General features: G+C 57.1%; 2 protein-coding genes across 2 annotated transcripts; one reads left to right on the top strand and one right to left on the bottom strand.

Annotated features, from left to right (window-relative positions):
• Nucleotides 1-954: 954 nt before the first annotated feature.
• On the top strand, nucleotides 955-18,321 carry BESB_085420 (ATP-binding cassette transporter ABC.B1; the record flags this gene model as incomplete). The annotated part of the gene is made up of 34 exons (XM_029366892.1): nucleotides 955-960; nucleotides 1,141-1,233; nucleotides 1,765-1,872; nucleotides 2,240-2,341; nucleotides 2,616-2,766; nucleotides 3,403-3,567; nucleotides 4,296-4,403; nucleotides 4,967-5,103; nucleotides 5,546-5,623; nucleotides 6,041-6,179; nucleotides 6,548-6,626; nucleotides 6,865-6,946; nucleotides 7,325-7,513; nucleotides 7,665-7,739; nucleotides 8,135-8,305; nucleotides 8,435-8,602; nucleotides 8,989-9,040; nucleotides 9,412-9,574; nucleotides 10,007-10,091; nucleotides 10,478-10,658; nucleotides 11,046-11,147; nucleotides 11,687-11,797; nucleotides 12,114-12,232; nucleotides 12,902-12,997; nucleotides 13,434-13,509; nucleotides 13,816-13,940; nucleotides 14,336-14,455; nucleotides 14,925-15,020; nucleotides 15,466-15,617; nucleotides 15,848-15,947; nucleotides 16,265-16,401; nucleotides 16,741-16,907; nucleotides 17,380-17,495; nucleotides 18,166-18,321. 34 exons carry the CDS (start codon nucleotides 955-957, stop codon nucleotides 18,319-18,321), a joined length of 4,005 nt encoding a protein of 1,334 aa, XP_029217352.1.
• Nucleotides 18,322-18,919: 598 nt separating this feature from the next.
• BESB_085410 (Noc2p family protein) lies at nucleotides 18,920-24,079 on the bottom strand (the record flags this gene model as incomplete). Its single annotated transcript, XM_029366891.1, has 7 exons — nucleotides 18,920-18,964; nucleotides 19,277-19,497; nucleotides 19,779-19,864; nucleotides 20,142-20,305; nucleotides 20,676-20,810; nucleotides 21,260-21,850; nucleotides 22,223-24,079. The coding sequence occupies 7 exons, from the start codon at nucleotides 24,077-24,079 to the stop codon at nucleotides 18,920-18,922; spliced, it is 3,099 nt and encodes a 1,032-aa protein (XP_029217351.1).
• Between the last annotated feature and the right edge of the window lie 60 nt (nucleotides 24,080-24,139).

Raw genomic sequence — 24,139 nt, 5'->3', positions numbered from 1 at the left:
CTGAGGGGGCCACAGGTGTCTAGCGACAGCAGACATAGTCATCACGCTTGCTGCTTCGTCAGGGGCGGTGATACCTCTCTTGTAATCGCCGTTGCGGCAGCGCGTGAACTCTACATCCCCGTACGTGAAGGATGGGGATGGACAGACTAAATGACGCCGTCTCGGTTTTCAGTGCACGTGATGCACGCTGAACCGTGCGCCAGTCTGCAACTTTCCCGTGGCGTGGCTTTGCGGCAGAATACAGAGAAGACTTCTATTCTGCGCTTCGTTACCCAGTTCTCATCCCCGAATAGATCATGGCTGCGCTAAGTCCACGTTTCTGCTTCTCTCACTCTTTTACACGCCAATACCGTGACTATCATCTTTCTCTGTGATCTAAGCGTGGAGCACGACGCAGGGTCAGTTCTGCGTCCAGGGCCAGCCTCTTTGGCTGTCGTGTACCGGCTCATCCGGTCGTGTGCTGTATCTGCACGCTGAATGCCTCTTTCTTCGATTCGGAGTTCACTGCTCGATGCTTCTCTTCCTTGCCGTCTTCACTCATGCCGTGTTCCTAGTCATCACTGCCCTCTGCGTTCTGTGCTCGCCGGATTTTTCTTGTCTTCTGCAGGCGGGGGCTACGAGGGCCAAGCAGCTCCCCAGTCTTACGGCACCATTTCAGTAAATGACAGCTTTCCGTTGCCCATTGCCCACCCTTGCTGGTGTCTTCCTCCAAATGCCGCTCTGTCTTTTCTGAACACTACACCGTACACCCGTCGTTGCTCTTTGGTACCGCGGGGGGCGGTTCGCGACAGCTATTGCGCCTTATTAGCATCGCTGTTGGAGCTCTTTCTCCATCCTTAATTCAAGGCTTTCTCGTGTGGGACGCCACTTTGCTTCCTCCATTGCAGCTTCATCTCACGATGCGAGGTCGGCGTCTTGGTTTTGGGCATTTTCTTCGCCCTCTCCGCGGGTGCCATGATGGTAAGCTTCAGGCATGAACCGTGACCACCCAGCTACAGAGTTTCGGTCTTTTTGGGATGCGCAGTGTATCCGTCTCTTGGCCAGTGGAGCGAGAGCCGTATTCGCGGTGCGAGGCCCTTCCGCTGCAGGTGGAGAGCCACTGTGTCAGCTCGAGTTGCACTCTGCTGTTGTGCGCCCCAGCCCGCCTTCATTTCACTTCTCGGAGACCTCCTGAAAGAGCTCAACACGACAGTCGAGATGAACTACCACGCGATGGTTCTGGCCATAATCGGCGTAAGCATGCTTCGGCACTTTCGTTCTTCCGACGGCGTCGCGGTTTCTGCCCTCGCGGGCCGCCCGCCGTTTCCTGTCCCCTTGCTGCAGGGCACAACCCGTTTATTCCTGGGACTGCCCGAAGTTGGTGTTACCCCCCGCGCGGAGAACGGCTGCCTGACAAGGCCTCCGGTCTCTTTGCCCCTCTGCGCGTCTACATCTCGACATCCGCACGTACCTGCGCTCGACGGGCGTGTTCGTCTGCACACGTTTATGTAGATCTCCACGTACTACCCTGTCGCCGCTCTGCCAGCGAGCCGGTTTAAGTACACGTTTGTGGCTGTACAGGATAAAGACGTGCACCGCTGAGCCACCGGTCACCTTCCTCCGTAGATGTGCGAGAAAGAGCACCGCTGAGAGCGTCGAGGGCCATGCCTCGTTGAAACAGAGGCAGCAGGAGGGGGGAGGTCTCGCGGCGGCCCGCGCAAGGGACTTAGTCTGCGAGACAGTAAGTGGGCTGATCGCGGGCACTGTCGCCTCTTCTTCGTGCAGGCCGTGGAGCTGATTTGTGGATGGGCGGCCGCCGCCGCGTTTGAGTATTTGTCCGATCGCCAAGTTGGGAAGTTCAAACGCCACTACTTTGCTACCTTGATCCGGCAGGTAAGTTACAGACGTGACGCCTGAGCACCGGAAACACGTTCGCCTATGATGCGAAGCTCCGCTGTCGCGACCCCTTCGACGGTCCATATACGCAAACCTCTTCTCTTCCGTGTAGGTCTGGTGGTCCCTTTTGCTTGCGTTGTCGGTTTCTGTGGACTGCTGCCGACAGCTTCAGTGCGAGCCTGTGTTTGCGCTTTAGTCTACTGATGTGTGTCGCTTTACGTTGTGTTCTGTGGGCTGTAGATGCAGCTGCAACACGTGAACTGTGGTAGTAGCACATGGGCACTGTTGTGAATAGAGCTTGACCCTATTCACGGCGGCTTCTGGAGTATTCCTAACGGTGTCGGTGCTGGGTGTTGCTCTCCAGGAGCAAGGGTGGTTTGACAGAAACGACGTAGGCTCTCTCTCGACTCGCCTGGACTCAAATACGTCTACCATCCGCCTTGCCGTTGGCGTCAAGTCCACAACGGTAGGCGCAAGTCACATCGCCAGCTCCATCGAACTTTGGAAACGCTTTTAGATCGAATGGAGAGATGGGAGCTGTTTAAGACTTTTGAAGTTATAGAGGCGCGTGGAGAGGCACGCTTCACCGAATACATCAGCGACCGACCTGCCAGCAAATCTGCGAGGATCGGCAGCCCCTTGCGTCCGGAAGAGCGACCAGAGTATACCCACGTGTTAGCGACAACCGTCCGGAACTCCTGCGCTGGTCACCTGTTGTGCTCCCTTTCTGGCTGCTTCAGTCACTGCAGTTTTTCGCAACGTTTGTCGGATCTTTCATCACGGCGTACACCCGACACTGGAAGATGGCCTTGGTTGTCAGTGCAGCGCTTCCCGTCATTGCCGGATGCGGGGCGTTCCTCGCCTGGTCGCTCCGGAGTAGTCAGCAGCGCGGTGAGACATCCTGAGGTTCGCTGACTCGAAACCAGAATAATGAGGAGTCACACAAGTTTCTCACCAGGTTGCCAATATAGCCTGCGTTCCGCATCTTCGTGCTGTGAAACTCCACCTGACGGAGTATTTTCAATCAGTGGCGGGGGCTCACTGGTTGCGCCTAGACTCCGTGCTCCGGGGGCTCTGCGAGGTAACGCGATTCGTGTACGGTGGTGTCGCGGCATCACCTCGAAATCAAATTCTGTTCGCGTGGCCAGGGCGTGCCCCCGGCCTTGCTGCGCGTTGACGGCGGCGCGCAGATGTCTCGTGGGTTTTTGCGTTTTCTGGATCGCGCTCCGCCAGCCGCTTTCCCCTCACCTGGAAACACGCCCCTGCGTCCGTGCAGTTTTCGTTGCTTTTGAATTCCTGTGGCTCCGGACTCCATGTCTGCCAGCTTGCCGCGCACACTGGCGAGCTCGTCACACCCTCCACTTCCATGGCTTCTGCGTTCCGCATCCTAGGCACGTGCATATCTACCTGAATGCGCACAAGACCTGCCTTGTGGGCGACACTCTAGAAGCTTATGCATGTACCGTGCGCTCACGTTTCTTCTCTTGGCTGCAACAACACCGGCGCCCTTCTGCTGCCTGCCCTCAGCCGAAAAAGCGTACAGCGAAGCGGGACGTGTAGCCGAGGAATCTCTTCGAAACGTCCGAACCGTGGCGTCGCTAGGGGGAGAGGAAAGAATGATCTCAGATTATGTGTCAAACTTGAAGCGAGCAGAACAGGCAGCTATCAAGGGAGGCGCCTTCACAGGCTCTGGTAAGCTTGGCATCCAAAACCGCCGCCAGCCTCCGGTTCACACGGTCGTGAACTTCCGCCTGCGCCTTATGTAGAGGTCTGCCTATAACGTAACCTGAAGTATCTTCAGAAGAAAAGGAGTGCCGAGTCCACCTAGACAGGAAGTAATGCTGCAAAGTCAACCATGCTGCCAATTCAGGGCTTGGCAGACGCTGCCGTGGAAAACTCGTTCGCACGGCCATGCTTGAGAAAGAGGTGGACTTGCCTAAAGTCGGGCCTCTACGTTGAAGCACTCTAAAATACTGCATATTGCATCTCCGCGGTTTCAGTCCTGGGAGGCTACTTGCGTGCCTGCCATTTGAGCGCTGACTCACCCGCTTGAGCCTCGTTTCCTGTTTCCCTTTTTTCCCTGAATCACGCCGTTTGGACTGACGTCGTTCCATGCTCTGCCGCTGTTCTCTGCATCAACGTGCTGTCCGGGGCGGCCACACGAGCATGCCGTGTCTGTGACTATCTCTTTGAGTATTATGCGGTTTAACCAGAGAAGGGCTCGCTGGCTGTTGCTCCGTATCCCCGTTTCATGTGCGATCAGTTCCAGGCTTTTTTATAATATCGTTTCGGTGGAAAGACGTGTGTCCACGCGCCCATGGGGCGTCGCCGGAGAGTGTGTATGAATACGGGTTCAGACATGCTCACAAGGAGGCAAAATGGACATTAACGCATGTACGCGCTTGCATTTTCTGCTGCAGCTGTGGGTGCGCTGATGGCGTGCGTGTTCTTCATGTACGCGCTCGGGTACTGGTATGCTGGTGGCCTGATTGCTGACGGAATCCGCGAAGTCCAGGCGGCGATGGCGTGTAAGTTTACCCGTCATGTTTGCCTCCACACCGGTCCCCTGCTGCCTGCGCAGTTCTCGTCCCGAAGCGGGGCTAGCGCGCTTTTCTTTTCTTCTGACACACGCATGCCCCGGTTTCACTGGGACTGTTTGGCTTCTTTCGACCGCTGTTCCCCTTTGGATGCCCCCCCGCCCACCCTCCCCATTCGAGCTCAGGTGTTTGCATCCGTGGCCTGAGCCTGGTGCCCACGTGGGAAACGCTATCACTTGCATAGGCGCTGGAAAAATAAGACCATTCCGGACTAGCGCGCCGCATTCGGCTGTCTGTCAACTGCCTCTAGCCGTTTGGCATTTCTTTATTTCTATCGTTTTCTTATTTCTGGAGTCTTGTTATCTTCCACGTACCAAAGTGTGGCCTTTCTGCACCGGCTTATCTGCCGCTAACGGATCCGCCGCTGTCGTTCGTGGCGCCGTGGTGCTTCGTGTGCGAGAGCCCCTTGCTGTGTTACAGCCGTTTACGTGTGTTTTCATGGTTGACTCCTCTGTTCTTGACTGCGTTTGCCTGTCACCCCGTTGTTATACCAGCGAATCCTCCGCCGCCAGGCGAGGTGCCGGTGCAGCCGGCATTTCAAGGAGGCGACGCAGTTACGGTGCTGATTTGCATCATGGTCGGCGCTTTCAGTCTGGGTCAGATCATTCCTGGCTTGGCGGAGTATGTGCGGGTAAGTCGACGATCTGTTCCACCAGCGGCCTTGCTCACAAACTGCATCGCACGCGATTGCAGCGGCTTGCTGGGTTGACCGCAGCAGAATTCGAAGCCAGTGTCTGTTCTTGCGTACATGCACATGGCGAAGACAAGCCCCAGTTCGGAAAGCGGTGGTGGCTCGCATGAGAGTCTGACCGAGAGGCAACAGCAGATGTTTGGGTCGGTTACGCGTGTGAGACCGCGTCCAGCGCAAGCAATGTGCTCACTTACGTACGCAGCGTGGATGCAGCCACTTTCACCTGTATACATGCGTTGTAGTCTTCCCGCCTACATGTCACTCTCCACTTAACGCATGCCAATAGTGACGAGCACTGACCCGGTGCACAGCGGACTGTCAATGAAGAAGAACTTGATAGAGCTCCTGGGGCGTCTGCTGAATCTGTTTCCGCACTATGCAGGCTACTGAAGCTGCGCGGGATCTGCTGGAAGTGATCACCCGCCAATCCCTGATTGACCCGTTTGACACCACCGGAACGGTAGGCGTTGCAAATCTTCGGAGAGCGTCCCCTGCCTCACTTCAAGGGAACGTAGTCGTCATGTTAAACGCACGAGTTTGCCGTCTCAGTGTTTGCGCGGACGACGCCTAGCGAACTGTTTTCCCACAACAATCCCTCGGAGATACTGTAAATCTATTCCATGTAAATCGGGGGAGGAGGTAGTCCGTGCCTCTATCATAGCGCTGGACGTGCACGGACATGTGCACGTCGCTGGCTAGCCAAACAGATGCAACCCGGTTTGTGAGTTGTTTTTTAATTGGCTTCGAGTGCATGCCTGCTTTGCGGCGAAGCCAGACTCTGCGGTGGTCGGGGGAGGATAGTCTCGGAGCCGAAGTGCCGCCCACTGCTGCTTGTGATCGCGTTTCGATTTGTTTCCTCTTTGCAATTGTGCTGCAGAAGGACGTGAAGCTGAGCGGCGACATTGTCTACGAGAAGGTTTCGTTTTCGTATCCGACGCGCCCTGAGAAAGTGATCTTCAAAGACCTCAGTTTGACCATTCCAGGAGGCAAAACTGTCGCTCTTGTCGGAGGCTCCGGTGCGTTTTCTGTCGTGCGGGGGGGAGCTTGACGGCCTAACGGAGTCGTTAGTTTCGGGTTGCGCGCTGGGTCAAACGGCGAACGACGGCTTCTTGCTTGCCGGAATTTAGTCGATGTGCTGCGCCAGAAGCAGCGGTATGCGCCTGGTGCCGGCGCCACGGCCGCCGCCCAGGTGTGTACGCCCTGCTGTCTATTTTGATACCTAAAGTTTTACCAGGCTACAACAGGTCCCTACGTCTAAATCAGCTTATTCCGGGGAAATATACTGCGAGTTGGACTTTCCTGGTTTCCTTCTCGAAGGCCTTGTTTTCGGGACCCGAGCTCTCTCGTACACGTAGCTGTATCTCTGCGTGCGTGTGGTCTCCAGGCTGCGGCAAGTCGACCATCGTCCAGCTTCTCCAACGGCAATACGAGCCCACCTCTGGAGCGGTCAAATTCGGCGACACGTAAGCCGCGCAGCTCGTTTGAAGTTGCCTTGAGTGGATTCCTTCCCTTCTGCGAGGCCAGCACGGATTGCGGCTCCTTGCAGGAGCGCGATGTACGCTGGCGTGCACACACGCGACCCCAAGTCGTGCCGATGTGAAAGTCTGAACTGACCCCCGCAAAGAAAGGCTGTCGAGCAGCCGTGACGCGCAGGGAGCTCCGCGATTCAGACCAAGGCGAAGGCTGTGTGTTTCTTCTCAGGCCCTTGAAAGAAATCCATTTGGAGACGCTGCGAGCGGGGCTCGGCGTGGTGAACCAAGAACCGAAGCTTTTCTCTGCGACAGTAAGTGTGACTGCCACATGTGCCGCGCTGGGTTTTTGTGCCTCTTGCGCGTGGCTGGAACAGATTTACGCACACAGGCTCCGGCGCTGGGTTCGGAGCTGCCTATGGAGTCGGTCTGCATGCACTGTCTCTTAGGTTTCCCGCCCTTTCGCTTACTTGCTGCTCTGAAGGGTTCCAGCTGTACTCTCTTCGCTTCCTGCCCACAGCCCACATCTGTGTGACTGACGCTCGGCAGAGACGGAGCGCTGTTCTTTCACTTGAGAGGGCTTCAGATGGAAACCCGCTTCCGACATGTCAGCCCGCTCGACCGAGCTCTCTACAACTAGCTATGACGCCACCGGAGGGCGCGATTGCTGCCGTTGCTGTGTCGCTGAGCAGATTGAAGAGAACATCTCTTTGGGTTCAAAGAAACCCGTCACACATGCGCAAGTTGAGGCTGCTGCCAAGAAGGCGAACGCGGCTGGCTTCATCGCGGACTTCGCGAACAAATACGAAACCCACTGCGGCGCAATGGGATCGCAGGTGTCAGGAGGACAGAAGCAACGCATCGCCATCGCCCGTGCGCTGGTGAGGATAAAACACCGGGGAGCCGCGGCAACTGTAGCGCGGACAGCCTTCAAGGCGAGCAGCGTGAGACGTCAGGGCGTGAGCCACAGAAGGAAGGTTAGCGTCAGCTGCCTCACTCCCCGTGCGTTGCTGCGTGCTGTGGTTTTCTCAGGTCCGGGAGCCCTCCGTTCTGATTTTCGACGAAGCCACATCTGCACTCGACAACGCTTCCGAACGTATCGTCCAGGTGAGCGGGCGTGCAACGTTACTTTCAGGAGCACTCCGTTGAATTCGATCCCGGCTTCAACGCGGGGGCGATTGCCTGTGGGGTCGATCGTCGTTCCTTTGCCCGGAGAGTTCGAGGGACGACCCTCAGCGTTGTGAGGGAAGACTTTGTTCTTAGATACCACGCCACCTTCACTGTCGACAGGACACGGAAGGGAAGCACCCAGAAGCTTGCATGCGCGCGCAGGCCTCCGCGGAATGCCACGCCGAGTGCATTCAAAACAGAGAGCGCCCGATCGTAGTTGCGGACATGCCGCGGCTGGCAAGAGGCACGTGTCTGCTGCCGGCGGCGCTGAAGGGGCTGTCCAAAGCATCTGTTGGCTTTTGAGTTCCTCTGCGCTCCGCCCCGGGTTTCAGGCTGCCTTGGACTCGCTGATCGCCACGACAGGCGCGACGACGATTATCATCGCACACCGCCTGAGCACCATCCAGAGAGCGGATTTGATCATCGTGCTCGGACACAAAGAAGGCGACGAAGGTTCCTCCGTTGTCCAGCAAGGCACGCACGAAGAACTCATGAAGGACGAGGTAATATGCAGCACAAGTAGCTTCTGTATCCCTGGTATCTCCACTGCTAAATTTTCTGCTGGGTTCTTGAATTCGACGGAACGTGTAATGCCGGCTTCGCGTGTTGCGTAGTGTGTGTGTGCGCTTCAGCATGGCTTGTACTACAGTCTGGTTCAGTCGCAGCTCGTGGGCATGCACGCCGACGACGACGAGGACGACGGACCGACCACCGCCGCGGAAGGCGCTCCAGACGCACCTGGTGCCTCCTACGCAACGACCAGCCCCCAGAGCATGAGCCGCCGCCGGGTTTCCGATCAGGTAGGAGGCCAGCAGCTCAGAGAAGGCGGATACACGCGCAACCTCTTGTGAAGGCCACTTGCCTCTCGAGCTGGGCGATCGTGTTTCTGCGAAGTCTCTCTATTTAAGGCTTGCGGCAGAGAGAACAAAAGGCTGCTCTGTACTCCATGTGTACATCGGGGGAGGGGGGAAGGGTGTTGTGGCGTTGCTCTGCACAGGTAAGCGGAGCCGTGTTTCTCCATCAAAGCTGCGAGGCGCAGAAGTTTCTCCACTTCTCACCTCGCAATCACTGTATAGGATTCCGTTCGGTCGGAAATGCTGTGAAGGGTAACATCGCGTCAAACCAAACCAAGCGAGGCGCCTTAACGATGTGTCTCTGCCTGTGTTCCTGTCTTGGTACGCGTCAGTCTGCGTTCAGCTCCGCCTTCTCTCTGATCTCCGAGCGCCTCCTTGAGACAGGTAGGGTGATGTGGGGGTGGCGTTTTGCCCCTGAGGACGGGTGCCCATGCCGGGCGGCCCCAGAGAGGCCGCAAGCGGGACCCTGCTATACAGAACTCCCTCCTCGCGCGTCCGCGTTCGCCAGTACCCTGGATAAATACCACGCGCACGCAAAGCCACGAGTTCAGGGTCAAGGGTAGGGCTTAGATGTTGTCGTGTGCCCGCCCACTTCCTGGTCTGTATTCAAGGATTTAAATGTTTTTGTAGGAACCGAATTCGATAGGCGAGCAGACTCAGGGAGAGCAACTGCTCGTAGCAGGCAGTCCGACCTGCCGCCTAGACCCTCATCAACGAGAGATGCTGTTGCGGTCTTGTGTATACCCATGTGACAGGCACTCAGAAGGAGCGTAGCCTCTGGAGTTTCGGCAAGAATAAGACCCCCGCAGATGGAGAAGAGGAGCCCGCGCCTCGCATCCGCATGACTCGCATCTTCGGCCTCGCGCTCAAGCACTGGCCTTTCTTTCTCCTCACTCTGGTTGCTGCATGTGCCTCAGGGTAGGACCCCTCGTACTAGGGAAAAAGTCCTCTGGCATCGATGCAGTTGTATGCTACCCGTTACGTGCTTGTTGCGGGTGTATGAGTCATTCACGCAGCGCCCCGCCTGGGCGTTTTCGCCGCGCAGCCATCTTGCACGTGCACGTTTCCTCTACGGGCGGCGTCACACATGCTCACATTTAGTTCGTGTCTCTCTTGTCTAAATAGAGATGCCGTTTGTTCCGCGAAAGAACAAGACCTGGCCTAGTCGCTTTGCGGCGTGTGTAGTAGCATCCTGACCCCGAGTTGCGAGCCTTACGCTGTCTGTAGAACTCGTCTGGCGGGTCGTAGGAACACAGGGAGGTGCTTCGCTGGCGCGGTGAAGCGGCGGGATCTCCGAGCTTTTCAAGCAATTTGACGTGTGCCTTCCCGTGTCTGTGTGGGTTTTTCCAGCGTTGTTTTCCCGGTCTACTCTGTCATCTTTTCCCGGTTTATCGCCCTGTTTTTTAAATCGGACCCGGATGAGATCGAGAGCGAAGTAAACAAGAACACGAAAGGCGGCGGCCAGCGTCTCTATGAGACAAAATTAGTCCATGCTGATCGGCTATGAGGCACACCCAGAAGCTTCGTGCTGCAGGCAAACTCGTAGAACGATAATTACGATACGGGAAGTTGCGTGGCGGCACTGTAACGTACATGGGAGACTGCGCTGCAACGGCAAATGCGTGTACAGTCGCAAACCTGCGGATGCATTTCGGAAAGTTATACCAGCAGCTGGCGCCGAAACTGCGAGAGAAGAGTAGACGCCGAGGCATCCCTCAGGCCATGCTTGGTGTGGTGCAGTTGAAAGGATATCGAGGCGAGAATGACTGTGGGCAGTAGGCTCCTTGCTAGTCTCGTTGTTTTGCGATTTGCTCTTTTCAGGCGAACAAGTGGAGTTTGGCCTTTGTAGGGCTGGCCTGCAGCGTTCTCATCGTCGAGTGGCTCAAATTCCTCGGGATCGAGTACATGGGCTCGAAGGTGACGTCTGAACTCCGCGCCAAGGCGTTTACGCAGACGATGCACCAGGATATCGCTTTCTTTGACAACAGCAAGAACAACGTCGGTAAGCCAGAAAACAGCACAGTACCAAACAGAGAAAGTGACAAGCACGCTTCCCACTGTGGAATGTCTGTTTTTTAACCGAAACCCGTCGTCAACATTGGCTTGTCAGATGATACGAGGGTTGAGGACGCATTTTCGCACAGCCTTTGAGCATGAACCAAACGTATTCTATAGATGTCCGTCTTTACTGGTAGACGAATGCATGCCAAAAGCCTTTAGAGGGACGCCATGGTTGTCTATTGTGGCACTTGCACCTGGCTACCCTCGTGGTGCACTGCAGCCACGTCTCAACCCCTATGAGACGTATTTGGTCAGCAAAACGACACAGAAGCGAAAGCTGGTTCACGTTCAAACTCACGTCTGCGTTGCCGCATTTTTTCTTTTTCAGGAGCTCTGATGTCGATTTTGTCTTCGGATGTGCTCGTCGTCAAGACCGGAAGCTGCGGAAATCCTATGGCTCTGGCTGCATCTCTCGCAGCAATTGTCGCCGGTAAACACGAAAGTCACTCAGGGCTCCACGATCTCGTTTCTATTCGCTAGTGTAGATTTGGAGATTCCATGGAAATATAGGTGACGAATTTATTCAGCCTTACGCTGAGGTGCTCCCTGGAGCCCTGCATGCTGGTTGCGTGCCACCTGGCTAGCCGTAGGGATGACTGTCGACACTATATGTGGTATCCTTCGGCTTTGACGCATGGCAGCCGGTCAAACACTGTGCTGACGCGCGTTGCGGATGCGATTACGATCATAGATATTTGTAGTTCTATCATCCCTGAGCGCGTCTCCCAAGGACAAGACTCTCACGTCAATGTATGTATATATATATATATACAAATATAAAAAAATATATAAAATATACATGTATAGATACGTGTGTGTGTGTGCGGCTGGGTGGATTTCCTGGCATCTCCCGGCAAACCCAGTTTTGACACTGTCGCATGTAGTTCCAGGGTTGCGGGGGACTCACCGCGGCATGGAAGTCCATTCAATTGCTCTGACCGTTTCTGGTTCTCGTGCGCATGTGTTCAGGATGCATCATCGCCTTCACAAGCAACTGGAAGCTGGCGCTTGTCATCCTCTGCTGTCTGTTCGTTCTGGGGCCGGCGAGCATGATGCAGCAAACGTTCATGCACACCCACAGTGAGAAAAAACCTATTGCCGATGAGGTTTTTGAGTGCGCGCCGGAATGGGATATTCAAAATCGAAGAGGCGAATCAGCATCACGTCACTTCATGCTGGGCTTCCAATGAGTTCAGGCGCTTTGTTGCGTTCTCTATCTCGGACAGCCGCGTGCGAGCGTCGGCACGGGTCTGCCTCTCGAGGTGTGAGCCGGCGTTCTGAAAGCTGCGTTTCAGTTGCAAGCACGTCGCTTGCTTCCTCGACAGCGAGCGAGAGGATGCTCCTCTACACGCGGCACATTTCTGATTCACTGCGTTCATTCGACTCCCCTGTGCAGATCACCCGACACAAAAGGGAAAGAAACAACCGCATGACGAGGAGGAGGACTGCCCCGAACAGGTCCTTATCGAGGCTGTGGGCGGCATCCGCGTAGTCTCGGCTTTTGGCCTGGAGCAGGTAGGCGTGGGCAGAGCCAGGTGCGCATCCACATAGGCGCTTCGGTGGAGGACTCTCTATTTACTAGCTTATTTCGAGGCGGCTAGTTGGTAAAGAAAGTCTTACCTAGGCGCGCGACTCGGTTCGAGAGGCGCCTGCTCGATCACCGGTTTCTTCATTCCGAATCCACAGATTCCCATGCTGAGTTGGTCGTAGACGGTTCGGCGACAACTCGGAGTGACCTGCAGTGGTGCGTCTTAAAAGAGGAACACATCAACTAGCCGTCTGCGACAGAGTCTTGGATTCGTGCTCAGCACGCAGCCACCACAGCGGTCTCGATGGGTTTGCCTGGCGAAGACTCGGCAGCATGCGTCCAGGCGTCAACAGGACTATTTCGCCTAGGCAAAAGGGGCCTACAACGACTGCACGCTTGCACCGTGTTCTGAGCCCGATTGGGAAATGCCAACTGATATTATTCTGCCTGTGCTCGCTTCCGTGGAGGAGACACGAAACCGTCCAACTCGCTACGTTTCGCTTTCCCTCCGCAGTCGCGTTTTGAGCAGGCTGGAGAACACGTCTCTGTCCTCGTTCCCTGTGACCCTCCGCAAGATTTGTTTCGTGCTGCCAGCCTGTATGTGCTGGTCGCCGATGCGTGGGTTTTGCTGCGCTTTCTCTCGGGTGCCTGAGCAGCATTTCATCGACCGCTATGAAAAATGCCTTCGCCAAGAGCCCGCTACGCAAGCCAAGAACGCTCTCTTGCTTGGTTTCTTCTGGGGCTTCTCCCAGGTGGGTCTAGCCGCCCCTCGCGGGAGGAGCGGGGATTGACTTAGCTATTTCTACTTAGGCGCGGCGATCGAGCGTGGATGACACTGAAAATACTGTCGAGAATCCAGTCCGTACAGATGTGTGGATCCATGCGTTGAATGTCTCCGTGGAGGTCAGCGGCGTCCAACTCGAGGTTCAGTGCTGCGTGTTTGAGCGTTCGCCTTCCTTCACACGTGCCTGTTGGTTTTGCTGTCCTAGGCTGGTCATGCGGTTACAGCAGCTAAATTCATTGACAGCGCATTTATGCATATACGTATCTATATATGTACCCATAGTTGAATGTGCCAAGTCGCCAGCAGTCAGTTGTACGTTGCTGCTGCAACGCCGTGGAGGAGCTGCGGCACGGGCAGCGTGTCGCTGTAGGTGAGGCCTCTCTTCTCTGGATGTTTGCTTTCAGGGAGTGCAATTCGGTATCAACGCCTTGGGCATGTGGTACGGGGGGAACCTGATCAAAGATGGCGCCACGGCGACAGGTGCGGCTTCTCTTTCGTGCGATTCGAGCTGTAACACTCGTGTGTGTGGCTAGGTAGGAGACGCTGCTGAACACGAGCTGCTTTTTCTTTGGGGAGCAAGCTACAGGCGTCATGTCGAGAGATTTGCGCGGGGTTGACTATGGCGCCTGGTCCAGTGCAGCGGAGCGAGGCTGAGTTGCCTCCTTCCGGTTGTGCGACGATGTCACTCGTCCATCGGCCTCCACGCCTGCAACCAGCAGGGGGGTTTCGAGTTCACCGCAAGGCACTTCAAACGCTTCGCGGGCGTGGGTGGCGGTGGCTTTCCAGACGTTATGCAGGCGATTTTCGCGCTCATGTTCGCTGGAATGACTATGGGACAAACGGTGCTCTTCTCGACCGACAACGCGCGGGCGCGGATGGCGGCGGCGCGGGTGTTCCGTCTGATCGACACGGTACGGGTTTCGTGCCGATGCGGTTGCCCGTGGACCCGCAGAGGACAGCGCCAGATCTGCGTGCGGCGTTCTTTGCGGTCGCCCCGGGGCAACTGCGATGTCGGCCTTGCCGCGTCGTGGTAGTGCTTGTGGAAGCTGCGGCACCAGAGAGAATGGACCTGACTGGTGCCCCGTCGAACGCAACCGCCTCATCAGATGCCGAGGTCATCGTGACTCAGCAAGACGTGAACGCGCCGATGTGGAGACCGGACCCCCAGGGGGCAACACGCGATCCACGCACGTGCACTCTGCCAGATCTTTCTGCTTTCTGAGACGGCTGCCGGGGGCGTGTCTATCATTCGGGGTGTGCGTTGGATCTTCTGCGTGCAAATGTTTCTGTATTCGTTGCCGCGCAGCCGTCGGCGATCGACTCTAGAGACTCTGGAGGCCGCCGATTTGATTATCACTCTGGGAATGGCGGAGAAGTCGCGTTCACCAATGTCAACTTCCGCTACTCGACGCGACCGACTGTACCGGTAAGCGAGTGAGGATGCCTTCGCGTGGTTTGTGTTGCGGGTCGGGAGAGCGCGGCGGCGACTGGAGGCTCAGGTGTGCATTCTCTCGCGTGTGAGCGTAGGCTGCGTGATGCCGGTTTAACGCAGTCGGCGATTTCGGGGGACGAGCAGCCGCGCCTGGGTCGGCTGCCGGTTTCTTCAGAGTATCCAGCTGGTTGCACTCGCGTTTTGGCCTTCGTCCGCAGACCGTCTCGATGCCGAGCCGTGTGCGGTCAGCTCGCGCCACCCAGCTGGATGTCTGTCGGCACGCACCGCGCCTGCTTTGGTGCACCGTTGCCTGCAAACCTGGAGCCTGCCTGTTGGTCTGGCGCACGCCTGACGATGAAAAACGTCTAGGTCGTAGAGCTCCGCGCCTCCTGTCTAGACCGTCTTTCGCGGGTCGACTCAAGGTGCGTGGCGCTCGGTGGAGTTCGTTTTTTGTTTCGGCTAGGTGTACCGGAATCTATCTTTCACGGTCAAGGCCGGCGAGACGGTGGCGCTGGTCGGCCCTTCAGGCTGTGGGAAGTCGACGGCGATCCAACTGATTGTAAGCGCAGAGCAGCCTCTCGCAGAGTTCTACTAGCCGCGCTGCGTAACTGCACTTCGGAAGCGGAGGGTCAAGTTGAGGCAGCGCTGCGATGGAGGTGCATCTGCGAGAGCCTCAAGCGGGCAAGAATGCGGACGTGGTAGCGACGTCCTCCACACGTGGGTTTTAGAGGCCGTTAGGTCCAGCCCGTTAGCCGAGCACGCCGAAGATTGTATCTCACGCATGTGTGAGCCACGGCGCCACCGCGCCTCGAGACAGCGCGTAGACTGGGGAGAGAATGCGGACTTTGAAGGGTCGCGGCGCTGCGGTGAGTGACTGCCCGACGCGGGCGTTCGCCTAGATCGCGAACTCGCGATGCGGCATCGCCCACTGCAAAGCCGTATCGTCTTTCTTCTCACTGTGCGTCCTCTGTGTCCTCTGTGTCCTCTCGGTCTGCCCCCCGCAGGAACGCTTTTACGACCTCCGCAACACCGTTGAGATTACCAAGCTTGACGATGGCGAGGTCGCGGGAGAGGCAGGAGGCAAGATGAAGCGCAAGCGGCGCAACGGGGGCTCCATCACGTTTGATGGAACCGAGCTCAAGGAAACCAACGTCAGGTGCGGGAAGCCGCGCGGCGCACCGCGAGCGTAGCCTGCGCCTTGCTTGTGGGCGACCCCGTGAGGCCGTGAGACAGCCCCCTGTTTAGGGTTCCTCATTCATCGTACGATTGTGTACACTCTCCATCTCCTCGTTGTGTGTCTTGCCCCAGCCGTTTAGACTAAAAGCGTTTCCCTGCAGCGTCGTCATTCCACGCACTTTGCTTGAGTCTTCGCCCTTCCCTTCGCAGCTCGCTGCGTGAGCAAATGGGTCTCGTCGGTCAGGAGCCAGTCCTGTTCAACATGAGCATCGAAGACAACATTCGCATCTCCAAGCCAGAAGCTTCTGAGGTAGGAGACGTGCTGTATCGCCTGCGAACGGAGCCGCTCAAGGTTGACGGAGAGTCCCCTGTCTGCCCCTGCATGCGGCGGACTTTGGTTTGTCTACCCGCCACAGCGTCTTCGAGCGAAACCCGCAGTTGCCTACGGCCGACCCAACGTTCGTCGTATCGTGGCACTCCGGCACGGATGCGGTTCTGCTCTTCGCCGAGGTGTTTTTGCTAATTTCGATCGTCCCGTCAGCCGCAAGTCAGAGGGGGGGAGAGTGTGGTCTGCCCTCCGTCACTGTTGCTCCCGCTGGAAACCGCGTTTGCTGCGCGCATCTGCAGGAAGACGTCATTGAAGCGGCCAGACAGGCGCACGCCGACAAGTTCATTCGCACCTTCCCAAACGGCTACAAAACGTTGGTCGGACCAGGCGGCAGTCAGCTCTCCGGCGGGCAGAAACAGCGTATTGCCATCGCGAGGTGAGAAAGAGACGGCCGGCACCAACTGCGCCCAGTCGAGAGGGGGAGTGCCGCGGCCTCAGCAGTCCATCGTCGCATAGTCGAGCGCCCACAGATGGCTTGAGCTAGCTGCGGCCGTGTGCTGTGCGCAGAGGAGCGACAACGCACGCCGACTCTCCAGTATGTCATGTCTTACTATGCGGGTTTTTCTCTCTTGGCATACTGAGCGGCTTCAGTTCAGAAAAAATCGAGAACTGGGTGAAAGCAGATCTGTCCACATCCGGGTCTGAGCGCCTCTGCACGCGGTCATGTATAGAGCAGCCAACCACTCCACTTGTCCTGCTTTGTCTCTTTTCGTAGAGCTCTGGTGCGCAAGCCGCGTCTTCTTCTCTTGGACGAAGCGACGTCAGCACTCGACGCCGAGGCTGAGCGCCAAGTCCAACAGACTCTGGACGAACTCGTGGAGAAGGGCCATAGCCATGGCACCATTATTGTCGCGCACCGGCTCTCTACCGTCAAGAACGCAAGTAAGGAACGCTAGCGTGGGATCGTGGGCGAGCGATCCATGGGTGCTTGCCCATGCGGTAGGTCAAGGCATTTGCTATAGCCTTCATTCTAGAGTACGGCGATACTGCTACAACCACACAACACTCGGGCGACCGAATGCTGCGTAGGCATCAACCAGTGTCCAAGTGTTGCGCCAGCTCCCCACAAATATTGCCCATGCCGGTTCCTTTATCGCAGGATGCATTTGTTTTGTTCTGATAGTCATAGTGCTTGCACGGATGGGTATATATATATATCTACATATATGTATATTTGTGTGTGTATCGATCTGCGGGGATTTGGGGGCGTGAGACCTCACCCAGGTGATCGTCCGGCCTATTTGACTGCAGAGCCGATGTACCGTGCAAGCATCTTGGGCTGCGGAGTGGCGCGGCAGGCTCGGGCGTTTTGGATGATGTCTGTTTTCCGCCTTATCTTGCCTGTCTCCGCCAGCCAAGATCGTCGTGCTGAGCAACGAAGACGGCCGCGGCAGTCGCGTCGTCGAAGTGGGCAGTCACGAGGAGCTGATGAAGATTCGGAATGGCGCCTACAGGCAGCTCGTTAACATGGTGCGGTATTCTTAGGCTTCCGTCCGTGGCTGACGCCACCGCACGAAAGGTCTTCTCATGCCGGAGGTTGGCTCGGACTGCACAAAACGCCTGCCGGGATGTTCAGAAAAAGAAGTTGGTGAGATGTCTGGTGTGCGGGCGACGCAATTCACCCACTTCCCGGCGACCATGCTTTCGGTCCATGAAACGTGTGAGTTTCACACACGTGTATAGAAGTTTGGATATATGTGGTTCACCGGTGATGTGCACACTGTTGCTCCCTGACTCAAGTGCAAGAACTTGGTGTGCAGTGACCCTCTCTGTCGCCTGAGCACGGTGCGCATTCGTAGATCTAGGGGAGGGAGAAGAAACAAGCTCAAGGCACCTATTTCATCTACATAATTTCCTGTTTCATCTCGAGTGGTCGCCAGCTGAGGGCTGATGCAGTAGAGGGCAGCCCGGGCACGCGACGTGGTCACCAAGGAATCTAGGCGTGTGGGGTGGGTGTGTGTCCGTCGCTCCAAATGCGGTTCATCACGCATAGGTCTAGGTTTAGGTAGACAGTTTCTGCGTGTCCTACGGCAAGGCGAGGCGCCACTCACTCCTGCATCCGTGTAGCATTTGCTCAGTTGTGCACTAAACAGCCTCTGCTTGTTTTTTACGCGTAATTTGTTTTTTGTGCCTCGCGCAGCGGGTGGACGCTGCGCGAGGTGGGTGGATGCTCCTGGAGCACGCGGTCACGCTCTCTGCACAGGCGCCCGAGAGCGTTCGCTGCGACAGTGACGCTGCGCGAGGACCTGTCACCACGCCGACGGTTGCTGTCCAGCCGCGCGTGTCCTGTGGTTAGATGTGCTGTGAGAAAATAGATTTTTGACGTTTGGTGGAGTGACACCAGCCGTTTCGAAAAACGCGCAAAGTGCCCCGGAATGCCATCACTTCCCCCTCCACCTCGGGGGGCGGCGTCTCGGCCCTGATGCGGACGCAGGACCGCTAGCCGCTTTCAGAGATGATGTAACAAGCTCGCCTCGACAGAGACTGTGGCTCTTGAGGTTCAAGAAGCGAACATCCAGCTTTGCGTAGTGTTGTTGGTGCTAGAAAAATGGGACAGGGCAAACACGAACAGGCGCGCATGCATCGTACTAGCGCAGACGAGACAACGGTACGGCAAGCAATAAATATGGTGACAGCCGACAGAGACTGGGGCCATGGCAATGGCGAGGAGGCAGAGGGCAAGCCGAGACGAAACAGACACGAAGCGTAAAGTGACACAAGCTCCCCCGCGAGGTAGTCCTTGCGAAGAGCCGTATGTCCGCGTCATTCATCCAGCCCAAATACCCGGATATATATATATATATATATATATATTCCCGCCTGCGGAAGCTTCGAGGTGTGTGCCAGACGCGTTAGACCGATGTATCAAGGCGCGTCGACGAGTACGAAAGAACTCAGAGGTCGTCCAAGTCGCTGCCGATTTCATCGAGGACGTCTTCCTGAGAAGGCAAAAAGCAACAAGCGCCCACACGCTACTCTTGACGCCTTGTCACGCTCCGCTGCTGTGAGCGGGGTCTCCGCCCTCGGCATACTCCTGTTCTACAACTGATGCTGCCTGAGGCCCTACCCTGACTTGTACGAGGCAGTACAGCGGCACAGCCTTCAATCGCCCTGTCACTTCAAAGCTGTGATGTGTGCTACCTGTTTGAAGCAACAGATTTGTTCTGCTCGTTTATCTCCCTGTTGGGCGTTTTGCTTCCACGGTGCGTGACGCCTCCGCCTACCTGGAAGAATCTATTCTTCATCGGCACTCTCGCGGCAGCCTGCTGTCGCTTTGCGCGTTTCACACTAGCCTCGTTGTCGCTGTCGTCAGCCTCAGCTTCGGGGGTCGTCGTGTCGCGCATGCGTTTCTTCGCCTCCTTGGATGCGGCTCTCGATTTCCTGTCCTTTTCCAGTTCACGGCGTTCTGTCTCTCGCCGCTGCTTCTGGCGCTCGCGCTTCAGCTGTCGCGCTGTCTTGGAAGCTGCGCTCTCTGAAGAGGAAACCAGAAAAAAAGCTAGAACAAACGACCTAAGCTGCTATCCCTGGTACCGGTCCAGGATTGAAGAAGAAAAGAGACAACGCGGGAAGGCCATTTTCATTCATTCCATGCCCACGTGATGACTTTCGGTCTGATCATGCCACCGCGCCGCACTGCCGCGAAGCGAAAGACCACGGAGGTGCCTGCAGAACTCTTCCACGTACAAGCTCGGCGCTACGGACGCCTCGGCTCGAGTGTCACAGCAGTTCCAGCTGTACAGAGAGATATCTTACCAGCTTCCCTCCGCTCTGCGGCCGCCGATATTTCTCCCTTCACCTTCTCCTCCACAAACTTGCGGCGCTCCTCCACGACTTGCAGCCTGAGAGCAACACGCAGAGCGTGACACAGTCGCTGCGACTGCAGGCAATTGCACGACTCCTCATCCACGTCATCCGATGTGCCACACGGAAGGAAACTGGCATTCCAGCCCCCTTCTGTCTCCCATTCGGCTGCACGAATCGCCGTGAAAAACATCGGCGCCGACCCGACGACATAGCTAGCACACGCGCAGGGCCGCATCCACGGTAAAACGAACCCGTCCCGTCCGCCCTCCCCCCTTCCCCCGCCACGAGTGCGACGTGTCCGAAAGGACTCACCTCAACTTGAACAGCGGGAGAGCGGCTCTTTGCTTTTTCTCGGTAAAGATTTCAACTGCACCGACCGGCAGCTCTTTCAGCTCGCATCGCAAAGACTGCACAACAGCGGCAGAGCCCTCAATGGCTCCCAGAAGAGTCTTCAGCGCGCGCACGACCGCCAGGCTCTGTGAACTCACAAACACACGAAGCAGCAACAACGAAAGTGAATCCACAGGGCTGGCTACTCGGGGCGCTGCAGCCATGAGACACACGCACTCTTGTCGTTGAACTCAACGCAAGAAATCGCATCAGTGCCACACTGAATGGCGCGCCGAGAAGGCAGATGCAGACGCCTTAACCCTCGCTAAACACGCACGTTGACAAACTGTACCATTGCCCCCCCCCCCCCTCCCCCCTCTCTCCCCCTCCTTAGTCGCACTGCAAAAACAGATGTACAACGCCAGCCGATGTTTGCACTTCAGATCAGACGGTGATGTTAGCGTGCAGCAATGCAACATCCTCGGCACCGTCACACTTGATCTGGAGTCCACGCACCCGTGAGAGCTTCAGTGTGCGGCGCAAGCTCCGCTTGATAGGGAGCGAAATTTCAGGGAAGGCGGGATGAAGCACCAGGTAGCCAAGGTGCTCTGTCAGAAGGCGCTGGAAGCTTCCCACGAGGCCGTCGATCACCTGAGGGCACACGCCAGGACGCAAGGGAGACATGCAAGGGGGATATAGAAACCAGCATGTGCGACGCCTTGAAACTCGGGGACGCGGACCTTTCCCTCCGCATCGGATGAGACAAATGAAGCGCTCACGCAGGAGAGGCCGCATTTTGCGCCTTGAAAAATGGCAGCGCAAATGATTCCCACGAGATAAAAACAGAGGTAGAGGAAGGGACATGCAGACTCCAGACAGGCCGTCGTACTCCAGACTCCACAGCGTGATAAAAGTTAGCACCCTGCTGAGACGTATGAATAGATGTATATGTACGTTAGAAGACAGCCGTCTCCCAACATATATATATATATATATATATATATATATATATATATACATATTTATGATATACGAAAATCTGTAAGCCTGGCTGTGCTCATCTGAATATTTCCTGTCTTCATGTTTGCTATTTCGCTTACATGCATGGAATCTTGTTGGGCTGCAGATAGTCTAAGAGTGACTTCAGGGTCTGCATCCCGGACGTGCAGCAGGTGTAGGTTGTTGTCGCTTTTTTCCTTTCCGCCGTCTTTCGTTTGGAACTTTTTGTCCTTTTTCTTCTTTTTGTTCCTTTTCTCCTGCATCTCCATGTGGAGCCGCTTGCCAATGTAGCGCCCGCTGGAGAGCATCTCTTGGTGTTTCAGCAGAAGCTCGAGGAGCGCGAAGACGTACGCGCTGAGAGGAATCAAAAGGTTCGTGGACAGCGACGTCTGATGAAGGACGTAGAGGATGTTCAGACAGAACGGCACGTGCGAGAGGGAGGCAAGCTTGACCTTGAGAGCTGCACACAACAGCGTGACCAGGGGGAAGGCCAGCGGGCGGAGGGACGGCGTCGACGCAAACGAAACACCCCACAGGCGGGCCGTGGAGAGGAACGCCCACGAGTAGAGGAGCTTCTGCGAAGTCGCGAGACGCCGCGCATGCAGAAACGCAGCTTTCGACTTCTTCCCCTTGGCGGCAGAAGGCGCCGTTTGGCTCGAAACCACCATGATGCTCCTGACGGTCAAGGCAAGCTGCACGGACCGCACCCCGCACGCACGCGACAGGGGACAAATGAGACGTCGAGCCACGCCGAGTGGCGATCAAAAGAGACAAGAGATCGCGCAGAAGGGGCGCGATCGCCTGACGCAGCCACGGCAAACGCACACGACTAGCGGCCGCGAGGCCGAACGACACACAGTAATGAAACGGATGACGCTGCGAGAACCCAGCGCCTGTTTGGCTCAGCCATAATGGCCGCTGAGAGTTGGTATCAGGTACAGGCTGCCATATCCCTCAATTGTATTCTACGGCCTGAGCGCCTCATGCCTTCAGCCGCGCTCACAGGCACTCCTTCAGGAGCGGATCCTGCGGGGCGCGTGTGCACTAAGGCTTGATTCGCCTACCTCTCGAATGCTTTGATAAGCGACACGGTAGGCGATTCTGGGCTGGACGATCTTGAGAAGTTCGAGGTATTCGTTTAGTAGCAGCTGGACGCGGTTCGCGCCGCGCCAGGTTCTGCTCGCGTTGTTGCCGACGTTTCGCGAAGTGGCCTGCTGGTAGATCCTCAGGAGCGTCTGGAGGAACTCCTGGACTTTCTCTTCTTCCTTCAGGGCCGCTTCGCTGGCGCTGCCTGAGTCACCCTTCTCGTGGCTGCGCCTACGCTCCTTGCCCTCTCGGGGTTTGTTTTTCGTGGAAGCCTGTCCCTTCGCGAGCGCGTGATCGAGCTCTCTGTGGCGCAGCACCAGGAGCTGGCGCAGCGCGGCGAACGCGGCGAACTGCTCCTGTTCGTTCTTCGTGAAGGCCCAGCAGCGCCCGACGGTCAGGAGGAAGCGCCTCGCGAGCGACGAGCTCTTCAACAGCAACAGGAAAGGCACCAGTCCATCGTTCTTCCGCGCCAGCGACAGGAGCACCTGCACCAGGACCTCCTTGCCCTTAGTGGCTCGCGGCGGGAGATTCTGCAGAGAGACGAGAAGTTGGCAGACGTCAGAAAAAACCCAGCGAAGCGGCAGCCGAAGCCTCGACCAGTTCGCAGACGCGGTGAGCGCGAGCAGATTCTTCTCCTCGCCCGCCCCCTTCGACGCGCTCTTCGCCCCGTCGGCCTCCGCCTGTAGGAATCGTCTGAACACCGCGGGGAGCTGCTGCACGGTTCGCAGGAGAATCACGCGGCGCAGCTCTTCGTCTTTGACGAGAAAGAGGGACTTCTGCTCGCCCGAACCCCGGTCTTTGACGTCGCGCGACGAAGCTCCGGGTTTCCGCTTCTTGCCCTCTTCGCCCTCCTCACTCTTCTTCTTGCCGTCCTTGTACTTCATGTTGTCTTTCGTCCGCTCGCCCAGCTCCCGTCCCTCGCTGGACACGTTGTTGTCCCGCCGCAGGCCCGTCTGGCGCACAGCGGAGCGAAACGCGCCGAGAAACAGCTGCAGGCAGCGCAACGAGGGCGAGGCGGGAACCCTGGCGTCTTCGCGGTCGCCATGGAGGCCGACGAGGTGGCAGAGGTGCTCGTACCGCTCAGACGTGAGGAGGTTCTTAGGAACTTCGACGTCATCTTCTTCCTCCGGCTCTGCGCGCGACCGCTTCACCGTGTGTTCGCTCGCCTCCTCGTCGTCATCCACGCCCTCCTCGTCGTCCTGCTCTAGGTCCTCCTCCGCGTCGCTCGCCTGCTCGGTGTCTGCCTGTTGCTTCTCGCTCTCCTGAAGGAGGAAGGACAGAAACTCCTTGTCTTTCATGAGGCGCTGCTTGAGCACGCGCCGGAACTCCTTCTGCGCCGCGGGACTGTCTGCGGCGATGCCCGCGGCAGGATCGAACGCGGCGCCTCCCTCTGCGCCGACGTCCTCAGGCGACTCGTCGTCAGACGACGCCCAGGCCTCCTCGTCGTCGTCCGCGAGCCAGTCGGGTCCCTCGTAGTTCTCTTCTTCGTCTTCGTCCTGATCGTCGTCCGCCGACTCGTCGCCCTCCTCGCCAGCCTCTTTCTCGAGGTCGCTCAGGTTGCCCTCCGCCATGCTCGGGAGGGAGCCGTCAGAGAAGGCGCCTTCGTCCTCGGTGCTGACCGTATCGTCCGCCAGCGAAGGCGTCTCGTCTTCCTCCTCGCGCTCGCTCTTGCTCTTTAGCCGGGCGCCCTGCGCAAACTTCAGATGCTTCTTGCCACTTGCGGGCGCCGCCTCGCCGTCGCGCATCTTCTTCCGCTTCAACTTCTGAAAGTTCTTCAGGCGGGGCTTCTTCTCGCCGCCGACGCGCGCGAGCTTCTTTGCGGGCTTATCAACCATCTTGTCGAGGCCTCACACCTTTCTCTGTACACGTCTCCCGCTGCGTCCACGAGAGGAAAG

This window comes from Besnoitia besnoiti, chromosome VIII (assembly GCF_002563875.1).
Source record: "Besnoitia besnoiti strain Bb-Ger1 chromosome VIII, whole genome shotgun sequence".
In the NCBI taxonomy this organism is placed as follows: Eukaryota; Apicomplexa; class Conoidasida; order Eucoccidiorida; family Sarcocystidae; genus Besnoitia; species Besnoitia besnoiti.
Note: the sequence above shows the minus strand (reverse complement) of the source record. Positions and strands in the feature narration are given on the sequence as shown.